Genomic DNA, 14,137 nt, shown 5'->3' on the forward strand with positions numbered 1-14,137 from the left:
GTTCAATCAACTTATGCAATACTGAATTTTTCCAAAAGTACAGTTTGGCATTGGTAACCGTAGGAGTAGGGGCATAAGTTGATTAAGACATGTTAGCATGTACTAGAATTTCTTTTACAACCCATCTAGCACATACAAAAATCCAATAGAACACAAGAAAGTAGGAATAAAGACCTGGGAGATCTTAGAAGTATTCTATTGCAAGTGAAAGTGTATTGTCTAATGTCAAAATTGACTTGTATATAAATGACTAGCTTTCATACTAGGTTGGACAAAATTGAAATAGTCCATTGGCACTACCTTTGTTTCTCTTACACACTGCAACACACAAACAAAATACGGCTCAAGACGCACAATAATTGGTTGAAGATTGAGATGCAAAAAGCCATTGAAGCATTGGAGAGTTCATTACATAAATTCAAAAGGCTACTTTGAAGCTTTCTCGTCAAGCCTTTTTTGCATTGACACTTTGGTTTTCTTAGCAGGGGTCTTGAAGGGGTGAGCCAATGGGTGACTCTTTGATGATGTTGATTTCTTCTTGTTGCCCTTCTCAAAGAATGGTTTTGCTCGCTTCAAGGAGTTGCCGAATCCATCTTCCAAGACTTGAAAATTAGCTTGTGTTTTTGTTCGCTCATCCATTCTTGCCTTCATTGTCTTCACATGGCCCAATGTTCTCCTCAATCCATTGCAAGCCTCCTCAATCAAAGCCTGGTCCTGTCCTACAAAACAAGATAACTCTTGCCACAAGCATTGAAGTGTCTTCACATTTCCCGATTGCTCAAGTACTTCACTACATACATTGTCCCCCCCTAATGCGGCAACATCATCACCATTTGGTTCAAGCACATCAATAGTAGAAACATGTGAGTGAAGATCGACAGTAGACCTAGAAGCATCTCCCCATGCTTCATACATATGTTGACATTGCTCCATAAGTGAAGCATGTGAAGCACCCCGCAACAACATCACCTTAATTTGGTGCTTACAAATATTTCCAAGCTCTGCCCATGCACATGTACAACATGCCCATTGGCAATCGGAATTGTAGACTGTGTAAAATGAAGCTTTTGTGTGCATGCTCTCCACTATAGCAACACCACCAACCTGGAATGAGACATTAGCATCTGGTATTTGAAGTGCTCGCTCATAAGAATTCTCCACTACTCTTTCAATGGCGTTGTTTCGTATAAAACCATTGTCCTTCAACTGCTGAACATACCAATAATATGGCAAGCATGATGATGTTAACTTGTATAAGAGCTAACTTGTATAAGAGCCAATCCACCCGCCTCGAACTCATCCTTTTGGAAGAGCCCAAAAACTTATATTTGAGCTGCCCATGATATGACTCTATTGCTCCATTAGTGTCTTGTCCTGAATGTAGAAGCAATCGAGAAGCACGCACCCACATTTCTGCACATAAAACAAATGAAGTTAGAAGAGCAAGAAATGAAGTACGAACAAAAAGGAGAGCAAGTGTGCATTATTTAACCTATAAGAAGAGTATGTATAAAGTTTAAAATTCAACCTTACCTAGTTTAGCCTCCCAATAGGTTTTGAAATACTCAATAAAACTCCCCTCATCTCTAAAGTTGGAGTAGAAGGTAGAGATCATAGCCTTTGCATCCTCTTTGATTATATGGTTTGTAGAATTTGCTGACCCTTGCATGTTCATGATATTTCCCAAAGACCAAAACATAGAAGCTCTTTTGGGCCATTCCTTCACCTTCTTAATAAGGTGTCGGAGCCAACAACGTTTGACATGCCACAAGCATAGAAAAATGGGTTGATTGAACACCACCCTGCGAAAAATAGAAAGGACACGTCACATGGACCTCAAACACAATGTTCTCATTAGTTTGCACCCAACACATGTGAACATATGGTCCTAACCTGAGCGCATTAATCTCCGTTTCGGCATCATCAACCATAAAGGCTCTGGGCTCCCATGATTTATGAAAGTCAAGCATATTATCTCTAAACTTGCTTAACCAAGTGCAAGTACACTCAAATGTAGCTGAAGATGTAAGCACCCAAGCAATGGGCACACCATTGCGATGACCATCAAAAACAAGGATTGTATACAAATGAAACTGTTCATGTGTTTCCAAGGAAAGTGAGAATGTGAACAAGAAGTAAAAAATGAACATTTATTATAACTTAATAGAATGTGAACAAGAGTAAAAATGATAATTCATTACACCACATACCTTATATTTGTTTGTGCCAAAGGTAGCATCCATCGCAAGAAGGTTCCCATTTCCGAACTTCTTGCACATCTCCCTTTGCCATGGTGATTGTATTCCAAGGATAAATTCCTTGGAATGTTCCACATCTTGCTCCTGGTAGATAAAGGTGCTTGATTGATTCTCACGACACCATCTCTTGGTGCTTTCCGCATCATCTGTGTGTAGCTGGTACTGATCAATAGCCAACTTGCTAGATATATTCATGATGTCACGAATAGACAAAAAGTCATCCCTAACCATAGTAATTGTAGGGTCATGACTTTGGCTTGAATGCAATGCTTGGACATGCATTTCCAACACTTGATGTGGAGAGAAACCACGATATAGCATGCTTGAAACCCATAGTTTCTTTTGCATTGAGATCCATGGAGAGAACTTCAAAGAGGGATCAACAAATCTTATACCATGACAAACCTCATCGTTTGCATTTGTGTGGTATGGATGTATATAAGAGATTATAGCCAACCCTGGATCTTGTGCGAGCCTCTTCACACTAAAATGACATTTACATCCACGCTTTCGCTTGCCCTTTGTGATGGGAGGGTGCCTTTTCTTACATGGCTTCTTTGCTGTTGGCTGTGGCAACTCTTTTATTTCACTACGCTCCTCCATCTCACCATCTTCACGATTCGACTCGTCACCACTATTCTCCTCCACCTCAACATCATCTTCGCTACTAATGTCCTTGCATTCATTGAGCTGGGTAGTTTCGACATCTTTGCCATCTTCAATGTTAGATTGCATTGGTGCTTTAGTGCCAGCAGGACCAAAACCACACCAAAAGCTAAACAAAACAAAGAAGTAACGATAAACATTTAATTGTATGTGTGTGTGTGATGATTAATGAATGGATTAGACAAACTAAAACAATACACACTTACACTATCTTCTCAATCCATGATTCATGTGCAATCTTTGTAAGACTGGAGGCATCTCGGTGATGGTGGCTATATTTTTTGAAAGAAGTCGGAAACTTTGCATTGTCGGCTTCTCCTTTTACAAAATCGGCAACACGGTTCCAAGGGATGTTAGCTTCCCATACAAATTTGTATTTTGAACGATTGTCATATGAGTGCACCCAACACAAGGCTGTCGAATCAAAGACACCGATGGGGGGCATTTGAGAACTCATGGCATTCTCTAAGCTTCAGTTTTGGAGAGACATGATTAACCCTTTTAAAAACCTGAACCTACTGAACCAAAGGTAGTGCAAAGAGTGACACTATCAAAGAAACAAAATACATACATACGTCAATACATACATTTAAGTTAGTCCTAAAGCAAAACTAAAGAATTAAAATTATGTTTCTACCATGGACATATATGTTTCAAACATACTTTTGGACGTGATTAAAAAACAAATATCTTGTATTAAGAGTACTTCTATGCAAGGAGTTTCTTATATTAAAAAACACAAAACATGGCTCTACATAAAGTTAAGATGTGTGTTATTAGTGAATATATTATTCTTTGACAAAATAATATGTAGAACATGTATACATAGCATCAATTATAACCCTTATTCACAAAACAGGTAAGGGATTTTATAAATATCTCTTGTACAACTTGAGTGTATGTGCATGCTTGTATCTTATAACTATGTATGCATGTATGCATGTATGCAAATATGCATGGGTGTATGTATGTATGCATACATGTGTATAAATGCATTGCAATTTTCTAAAAGTGGTTTCGATGTCTTTCATAGATTGTACTCTTAGAAAGAGGAACATCTTTCTTACTTTGCCCACCCATTTCCATCAAGGGGCTTCTTTAGTCTCACATTTGTGAGATTGGTACATAATGAGATAAGTGGATCTCCTACGTGGACATCAATAAGGTGGGCTCTCTAAGGGATTAGGCTAGTAAGCCATGGGGCTTGTCTCTCCATAAAATCAGAGTAAAGGGATTAGGCTAGTAAGCCATGGGGTTTCTCTCTCCATAAAATCAAAGTAAGCGAAAATAAGTCTTAGTTACTCATTGAAGGAATACAATAATAAACATCTGCCAAAAAGACAATAATAAGTCTTAGTTTTGCGCCGAAGGGAAGCCATCTTTACCTGCAGGAAAGCGGCTGAAAAGCTCGTCGAACTCGTAGCCGCCGCAGAGGCTGTTCCGGCCGCACAGGCTGCTCTACAGCAGCGGATGGAGAAGGCGGAGACCAAGGAATGCTGCCGCCGCAGGCGAGGGGCTCACACTACATATCGGTGTGGTTGCCGACGAGATAGGCAAGTTCAATGACTAGCTGCCACCACAGAGGAATGCCCTACTACATGCAACCTGCCATCCTCTCCAACCTGCCCTACAGAATGAAAGAGGATAGTGTGTGCAGCGCAGGATTATTGTTGTGCCGTGTATGGAGACAAACCCTGCTCGATCTTGAAAGAGGGCCATCCATGTAACCTGAGAGTGGAACTGGTCAAGTCAAAGCAAGAGGGTCCTGGAATCCTCGATTTTGATGGGCTTCTTCTCTGTGCCCCACGGTGAGCTCGCCGCGCCGCTCTGCCCGTTGCCCCTCCGCTCTCTACTGCCTTCACCAATGCACCACACAGGTCGGCTCCATCTACTAGTTGGCTCACACTACAGGCGCAGCGCCCATGGCCAGGAGGAGGGCGAGGAGGCTGATCAAGCAGGCGTCTGAAAGAAAAGACTATCGAGAAGAAGTGGCAGTCGAGCGCGGCGGCATTGATTTTCGCTGACAGAATTGGCGCCGTCGTGGCAGACGTTGATGGCGGCGCTTTGCTCGGCGGTTGAAAAAAGAGGTGGTAAAAACATATCGCTGGCTGTTGACCGCCAGCGTGGCTGATATGCCACGCAGGCACCAAATCGGCAACCACACCGATATGTAGTGTGAGCCAAGCCTTCCATAGCAAGAAGAACCTCCTTGCTACTTCTTCCCAAGCTCCACATCCATACTGGCTACTTCGATGGTTGAAGGCTCATTGTAGATATAAAAGCTTCACATAGAGGCTTAAATCTCACTATAGAGATGAAAAAGTAGTGAATCTCTCTCTCTCTCTCTCTAATGAGAAACTCTCTCCCTCTCTCTCATTTTTGAATGTCTCACACATAGTCACTCAAACAAACTTCTCCCTCCTTTCTTCTCTCACTAGATTGAGCCTATGGCTTCACATGTCTCTTTCTCTATTGTTGTAGAAACATTTCTCAATTCTTCAGAGTGTCAAACAATGGATTTACAAGAAAACACTACACAGATAATCACAAGATAGGCCCATATATCACTCATCTCCCAATTAAGATCAGATTATGTAATATATAGCTCAAGTAGACAAGGATTCACAAAGAATCCATGTTTTTTAAGAGAAAGACAAGTGGATTTTTTGGAGCAAGAAGAACGTGAAAGACCCGTCTCTTCAAGCATCGACGCTTTCGGTCACAAAAAAGTCTCTCTCTCTCTCTCTCTCTCTCTCTCTCTCTCTCTCTCTCTCTCTCTCTCTCTCTCTTTGTGAATGCTTTTCTAACAATTTGTGTCTTCTCTCCTCTATTCACAAGAAAGTCTCTCTCTTTGTCCAAAGTGGAAAAAGGTTTTGTTTGTTTTTTGATGGACAAAGGGTATGTATTTTTGGTTCTAAGTTCCATATAGGAATATAGGTGGAAATCAACGGCATCATGGTACATATGTCTGTCTATTCTTGATTCCTATGAAAGGGGTCTTGCTTTTATAAATGTGTGTGTGTGTGTGTGTGTGTGTGTGTGTGTGTGTGTGTGTGTGTGTGTGTTTTTTAAGTCTTAGCCTTGTTAAATCAAGTTATTTGGCTTTGCCTAAGAGCCATAATTGCAACTTTTCAATGTGGGTCTGCTAGCTCGTTCATCACGTCCTCACTTTGTTGTTATTTGAAATACTCCTTTGTCAATGGGTTGAAGGTAGAGACTTCTATGCCTAGATGGAAGCAAAAGGAGAGAGCCTTCGTGATGGTTCGCTTTCACAAAAGGTGGGGGAAGAAGAAGAAGCTAATGCGAGAGGGAAATCTACAAATAAACCTATCTAGCATGCATCCATCAAGCAAGTAAGATCCAATAGCACACATGCTACCGAGAGTAGGGAAGAGAAGAGGTCATGAGAATTCTATTGCAAGGGAATAATTGTGTATTGCCATCTACCCACGCAAATCATTCCATGGTAGTCATGGTGCTCCATTCTTTTAATCACAGGGTGCAGACTGCTTCTACCAACTACCTAATTATAAAAAGTCATAGCCATTTCGACAATCGAAGGAGGCTTGGCATGAAGAACTTCTACATCGCCTATACCTTTCATGCCACCACAAGCTGCCTACCACTAGGGCTACCCAAAACTTATCACTAATATGTGTTATATCCAGGTGTTGGTTGATATTGAACCATACCACTTAACCTTCCATGCCAACTTCATGGCATATCTTAGTCCATCCACACCTTTCCACCTTGGCAACAACTTCACCACCGACTTGGATGACGTGAGGACGCAATCACTATTAAAAGGGGGATATGTTAACCACTATGTAGGTTAACATGGTTTCACCTGCCTAACTTACCATATAGGGTACTTTGCCATCTTACTTCCTAGAACGGAAACTTATCTTTTGTAAGACGGCACTGAAACATATAAAGCGGCCTTACCTTGAGCTTAATATCAAATAGGGAAAGTCAAAAGAACTTCATGTATATACTTGCTTAAGATTAGTAATAGAGACCGAACCATTTTTAAATTTGAACATCCTAGTGTAAAAACTAGTTACTTGTATATAAGTCATTTTTGATCCTAAGTGGTTCGGATCTTCTTGTGGCATGACATAATTGTCATAATTCTTCATCTCATTGTTCTTGGGCTTTACCATTTATCTGGCATTTTATTGTATTTCTCCTATTTAATTTGTCTTGTGAGCAGTCGGCCAGCTCACTCTTGCACTATATAAGGAGTTCCCCATTATTCACTCCATCCATTTCCCTTGCACATAGTTCAACATCTAGTTGCTGGCCATTGCCATTGTAAAGCTTTATTGCTGTTATAAAAGGTGATCTTGTCCAACTCTCTCATTCTTCTTTGCACTCTCTTATATGTTTACTGTTTATGCTTCCGCCCCTGTGCTATCTCCTTCGTGGTATCATACGCTTAGATCCAGGCTACTCCAAACTTTGTAAATCTGTCCACCTTTCCCTCCTTTTGCTATGCGTTTTTTTCCACATCTCTCTCGGCTGTAGATCTATGGCAAGAAGTGGCTGTGTTTTTTGTGCGGACCATCACAAAGGAGGTCTCACTGGCAGTGCAAACTCTCACCAGTGCTCATCAAGTATGGTCAAAATTGGAGGCTCGAGATTCATCGATGAGGGCAGTACCTTGCAGGGGGCAGCTCTACGGATTGTTATTTTTTAAAATCGATTCCATGCAGTCTTTTCTCATGAAGGCCAAGGTTATCCATGACCAATTACTGGTTGTGTGGGTGCTCCTTTGTCCTCTTCTCACCTGGTTGCTCTTATCCTCACCAAGCTTCCTCCGGACTATGATGTGATTTCTCGATCTTTGCGGTGCTAGGTCACACCCACTCAGTTGGATTTTGATGATCTTAGCTCCCTACTTTTGGAGGAGTCCGTTCTCATCTCACAAGGTAAGTTGAAGGTGTCAGTCTCGACAGTTTTGACCATGCACTTTCCTCAGTTCAAAAGAAAGGTTGGAGTCGCTGCTTCTCTTGCGAGAAAAGAGGACATATGTCCAACAATTGTTTGTCCAAGAAAAAGGACAAGACCAAGGTCAAGCCTTCATCTCATCGAAAGGGCAAAGACAACACATAGGATAGTGATACAGATTCTAGTACCACTTTTAGGGCTCCCAGGGCACTTCCGGCTCAGGAGACCCCAGATGGTGTGCTTCTCTAGTACACATGAAGTTTTCCCCCATGTGCTTCCAGCCAGAAGAAGCTTCTGGGCGAGAAAGGGGACTGATTGCAGCTCCACTTTTACTGGTGCATGGGGATCGTGATTCGGAGTTCCAAGCATTAGGCATTTGGCAAGACATGGTTATCTTTGGTACAACAGAGATTATGAACTGGATCTGTTCCAAGTTCATTGTTCGAGGCTTTTGGGACGTGATGTGTTCCGTCCACTGTTGGGGATTATGGGTGCGGTGTGTCCAGCAGTTCATCATCTATTTTTTGGTTTTCACTGCACACTTGTGTAGGAATTCGTGGCCAAGCAAATTTCCTTGCTATTCGTGGTGGCATCTTGTTTCAAGGAAATAGGTTGATGGGTACTCTCTCTGAGGTGATTCTAGTATTCGCGATGCTGGAGGGTCCATGGTTGCATCTTCATACATCGACTTATCTTCTTCCAACCCTTGCACACTATGAGCTACAGAGGGGGTATTAGAATTGTGCATCTCAGTGTTTTGGGGCTTTACCATTTATCTGGCATTTTATTGTATTTCTCCTATTTATTTGTCTTGTGAGCAGTCGGCCAGCTCACTCATGCACTATATAAGGAGTTCCCCATTATTCACTCCATCCATTTCCCTTGCATATAGTTTCACATCTAGCTGGCCATTGCTATTGTAACACTTTACTGCTGTTTTAAAAGGTGATCTTGTCCAACTCTCGTTCTCCTTTGCACTCTCTCATATGTTTACTGTTTATGCTTTTGCTTGTGCTATCTCCTTCAATAATAGTATGTACCAATCTGACAACGTGACACTTAAAGATTAGGCTTTTTAATGGCAGTAGCAAATACGTTGGCAAGGGAAGGGTTATGTTGACCAGTGTTGAATTAGAGTCAAATTAGAGGTTGCATGCATTGAAGTTCTATAGAGGTGCCTGCAAGGTTGAGGGTTTTCTAGGTAATGGTTCATACCATGGGCCACCATGGTCTCCCCCATCCAGAGATGGACCTAGAGGGTTGGGGTTGATGAGATTAGTTACAGGTGCATACTGTGAGGTGCGAGATATGAAAATTTTTTATGATATACACAGTAAAATATGCAGGTGATGTGCATGGGCAAGGGGTAGAAGGTGTCCCTGTGTGTACTCCTCCAACTTAAGATTTCTTTAACTCAATTGCTTTCTTCGACTCTCTTTATTGCTTTCTTCGACAGTTACTAGACATCCCTTTTTTAGATTGTTGAGACATGACCTCAGACTTTGCCCATAGTTGCAATGGAGTTGGGTGCGGCCTTCGATTTGAGAAATCTAGCATTAGAGGGAGCATTGAGGATAGAGGCAATGCAAATCAATGGGTGAGGTCAAAGAAGAGGCTATAGAAGGTTCTTGCTGATTCGAGAAAGGTCTAGTTGATGGGTCGTACCATGGACAAGGCTTGTGTTCGCTACGCCCCTCCATCCAAAAATATGCTTGTGTCAAGTGATGAGGGTTAATACAAGTGCTTGAGATATCGGCGCCTATTGATGTCTACTAGGTGTAGAGTGGGAGTGTATTATAAGTGTCGTGCATTGGGCAAAAGGTGTACTCGTGTAGCGTCAATACACTACTTTCTTCGATACTTATTTTTTTTATTTCTTTCACTCTTACACATGGTTTGTGTTGGCGGCCAATCAACCTGTATGGCCACCACCCACCAGTTTGCTGCTCGAGCTGACTATTGTGCAACAAACTGAGCCTTCTTGTTTTGTAACAAACTTGTAACAACTTCTTGATGAACGAGTAGGACCCATGGTTGTAAAGGAGAAAGGGAAATTAGTCGGATAAGGGGATAGACTTGGTCTACCTAGCTGAGATTGTAGGGAAGGAGTGCATTCTTTTCTGGATAGTAAAAGACTTATGTCGGTTCTAAGGGGTAGCACCTGTGGTTGTAAAGGAAAAAGGGAAATTAGTCGGCTAGAGGAGTTAGAGTAGACTTGATCTACGCGGTTGAGATTATAGGGAAAGAGTGCATTCCTGTTTAGATAGTAAAAGACTCATGTGTCGGGTCTACTTGGGTCCAAGGGAGAGGAACAATACATAATAGGGGAACATGAGAGTTGAGGGAGCAGTTCAGTAGAATTATTGCTGAGGCATTGTACTGCATTACTCAAGAATGGATTAGTCTTTGTCTTACTGTTTTTTCTCTCTATTCGTCTTTGTCCATTCAGTTTTCAATCTTGTGTTAAGTTTGGTCATGTCTGGACCTGGACTACTTTCTGGATTCAAGATAGCCTTAGGAACTAACCTGCTTTGCATTCATAATCAATCTCCTCGCGCTTAGGCAAACATGTAGCTCAACGCCCTTGTGTTGGCTTATTGCATTGGGCACAACTGCATTAGTTGTTGCTCCTCCGAAGCCAACTAGGTGGTCTGAAACCATGTAAGTGCTTAGTCTTTACCAGATACGAACACTTTTGGCGATCTTGCTAGAGATCTGGTATGCTAGGTAGGGGAGTAGGAAGATAGAGGTTAGTTCTAGGTCAGTCCTACAAAGAGTGCCTCCACTCAAGTTGTAAATATGGCCTAAATGGTTGAGATAATGAAAGTAAAAGAGCTAGTTAGCTCTGAGGAAGCATTACCAGGATCCAAACTAGAGGGGGGCCATGTAGATATAACTCAAACCACCCTTGGGATCTTGTGGATCATCTTCAAAAAAGAAAGTTAGTAGCACCAACACGTGGGTTTGGAAAGCCAAGTATAAGTTTAATGGTACAAGGAAAGGCTCATGGGCAAAGGGTTTTGCATATGTAAACGGTTTGACTTTCAAGAGACATTTGCATTGACAGCTAGATTAACCACTATTCATATAATAGTACTAAAGACCATATTACAGAGTTAAGACCATATTACAAAGTTTGGGAAAATCCCATTACTTTGAGAATTTTCTTTTCAATCTACTTTATGATATATCTTCAGCATACCAATTCCAAAGTTGTCGGAGAATGTGGATTTAGAACCTACTCTTCAAGCCAACAATATGCCACATGAGGGGGTTTTGACAAAATTTTGTAAGGGTTCACCGTGGCCCCCATTTTATGATCTTGCAAAATGGGAATTGGGATTTTCCCAAACTCCCTAATATGGTCTTAGTTTGGGAAAATCCTATTACTTTGGGAATTTTCTTTTCAATCTACTTTGTGATATATCTTGAGCATACCAATTCCAAAGTTGTCGGAGAATGTGGATTTAGAACCTACTCTTCAAGAGCTTTCCAACGATATGCCACATGAGGGGGTTTTGACAAAATTTTGTAAAGGTTCACCGTGGCTCCCATTTTATGATCTTGCAAAATGGGAATTGGGATTTTCACAAACTCCCTAAAATGGTCTTACTAGCCTTGGCTGCTTATGTTAAGTAGTTGGTATTGAAAATAGATTTGAATCAACATTTTTGAATGGCCATCTCAAGGAGGATGTTTACGTGGTGAAGTTACTTGGGCTTGGAATACTTGATTGTTTAGAGCAGACTCCAAAAGGCATTATATGGGCTAAAAAGTAGGTCCCTTGGACATGGTACTAGTGGACATATTCTTTCATTGTATGTATTGATCTTTTTAGAAGCCGGTCAAATGCAAATTTATATATTTTCTTTGAGGGAAAGTGCACGATCGTTGTTTTATATGTGAATGACTTCATTATGCTAGGGAACCATGAAGAGAAGATCCATTAGACACATGATCTATTAAGTTTAAAGTCAAACCTTGGGTTTATACATTTACGTTTGGGGATTGAGTCTATCAAGAGTTAAATGGGAATGGTACACCTTGATAAACATCTCTTCAAAATTGCCACAAAGAGCTCCAACTATTACTGGACTCCTTCCTATTAACCTTCTTCTTCTTCTTTGTTATTGAAGTGGGATTATTATTCTTTACACTTGCCCTTCTTTGTGCATAAAGTAGAATACCCATCATCTCTGTTAGAATCTAGGTGATCTAGCATCCATTGTGTGCATGTGTGCCCATTGGGGACAACTTATTTGAGCCCAAGGATAGAATAATAGACATGAAGTCCAAGGTTATTCTCTTGTGTAACTGGCCAATTACTAAAGGGAAAAATAAAGCCTAGATGGATCTAGATAAGGCTAAGTGGAAAGCCCTTAACATCATTGCTTAGGTCATTGGGAGGGCTCCTGGAACCTATATAAGTTGTACCTTTCTTTGTGAATAATGAGCAAGTTTTAAAGGTCTTTTTGACCTTCCTTTGTGGAAACACTTGTCCCAAGCTTATCTCTTTGCTTGTGACATTGTGTTAATCTCTTGCTTCACTTCTAGCTTTGTGCTAGTTATGTTTAAGATAATCTTCTTTGATTATATTGCTTATATTAGCATTAATCTTTGAGGTTAGGATTAAGCTTTGTGCTTGTGGCAATTAGGGTTTCACTCTCTAGTGCAATCCTTAATATTTCAATATGGTATCAGAGCCATCTTCCTTGGAAGCTCTCTCTATGTGAGGAGTTGTTTAGCTCTTTATTAAGCTCTTGTGATGCTTGTTTTCTGGAGGAGTTGACTTTGTGTTAATGGCCTTACTATCATCTTCTTGTGAGGGAGTTAGTTGTGTTAATTAAAACCTTAATAATCTTCATTATGAAGTTTAGACGAACCTGATTGTTTGTTAGTGTCCTTATCATTATCCAAGACTACCTTCTTTTTGAAGAGTATTATGTGTGAAGCTAATTGTGTGTTGGCATCCATATTACCATGAGTTTATGTGAATATGATCTATTAATCTCTTGTTATTAATTAATACCATGCTATCCTATGTTGCTCTACTCTCTTATCCTATGTGGATGGCATCATTAAGAGGAATAATTTTCTAATTATCAACCCTGGGGAGGTCGAGGGAGATGTTGCTACAATAGATTATGAGTATGTCAACAAGTTCTTTACAAACGTGTACTCTATTCTTGGCTTAATTCTTATTTTAAGAAAAAGCATGCAACAAGGTCTATACTTGTATCATATAAGTACACACTAAAATAAGCAACTATTCATCTACTTTTCACATAAGTTTATAGGACAGAAATTCACAATCACCCATGTTTACTAAATCAACATGTGCATACAAATCTCAAGTAACCAAAAAATTTAAGTAAAGCGATATTTAAACTTTTTAGGCTCTTGTGTCCTCATTTGAGGCGTCTTCATTGAAATGTCTACCAGCACCTCTTTCGGCAGGGAGGAGCAATCTCTTTGCTAAAAAGTGTTCTAAAGAAGAATGTACGCCTTAGTCTTTTACAAGCTTAGGTAGATGCCACAAGTACTTTGGAATTCACGCTTAAACAAGCAATTAATTAATTCGTGACAGCTAAAAAGAAAAAGTTGGTCCATTAAGCTATCAAAAAAGAGATTCAACAATAATGTGAATGAAAGAGTTGGCATAGGCATATATGATAGATAGAGTGTGTGTTCTTTTTGCTAGCCCAAGCGTGACAAAGTCTGTAGACAGAGTTTTGTTCACCGCCGGGACCTTCGGCACACACTTACGTGTCGTTAACATGCTTCCCCTTGTGTGTTGACAGATGATACGTGCAGGTGGGGGGCTGTATTCTAATCTCCACGATATGGGCCGAACATATCCACTTTAAATGCCCTGGTGCTTTCGACGGAAGCATATTCACCATCCATATCTATATATCTCCATGTCGTATAACCAAGAATTATCTTGGAAACTCTTAGGCTTCAGTCGATTCTCCTGGCCACCTTGATTCAAATCCGAGTATTTATATTGTGTCTAAGCAATATGAGAGGAGCATCCCCTTAACTCGTTAAATCAAAGACCAAAATGCTTTGCTAAAGGTTGTCACAAGAATGGCATGAATTGCCTTTGGATGGCTCTAGCTAATACGATTCCAAAAACGTATAATCTATAAGAATGGCATGAATTAGCTTTGGATGGGTCTAGCTAACACGCTTCCAGAAAATTAAAATCCAAATTAGCTCACGACACCACAGAAGAAAAACTGCACAAGTAAAGAGAATCA

At 40.7% G+C, this 14,137-nt stretch overlaps 1 protein-coding gene across 1 annotated transcript; it reads right to left on the reverse strand.

The window, feature by feature from the left end:
• Positions 1-426: 426 nt before the first annotated feature.
• LOC147611181 (uncharacterized) lies at positions 427-3,381 on the reverse strand. The gene is made up of 8 exons (XM_086785350.1): positions 3,131-3,381; positions 2,807-3,033; positions 2,567-2,624; positions 2,211-2,481; positions 1,894-2,093; positions 1,534-1,802; positions 1,406-1,413; positions 427-1,206 (listed from the first exon to the last, which is right to left on the reverse strand). Exons 1-8 carry the CDS (start codon positions 3,379-3,381, stop codon positions 427-429), a joined length of 2,064 nt encoding a protein of 687 aa, XP_086641476.1.
• Positions 3,382-14,137: the final 10,756 nt, after the last annotated feature.

Source organism: Cibotium barometz, chromosome 48, assembly GCF_041138505.1.
Source record: "Cibotium barometz isolate CiBa-2024 chromosome 48, ASM4113850v1, whole genome shotgun sequence".
Classification (NCBI taxonomy): Eukaryota; Viridiplantae; Streptophyta; class Polypodiopsida; order Cyatheales; family Cibotiaceae; genus Cibotium; species Cibotium barometz.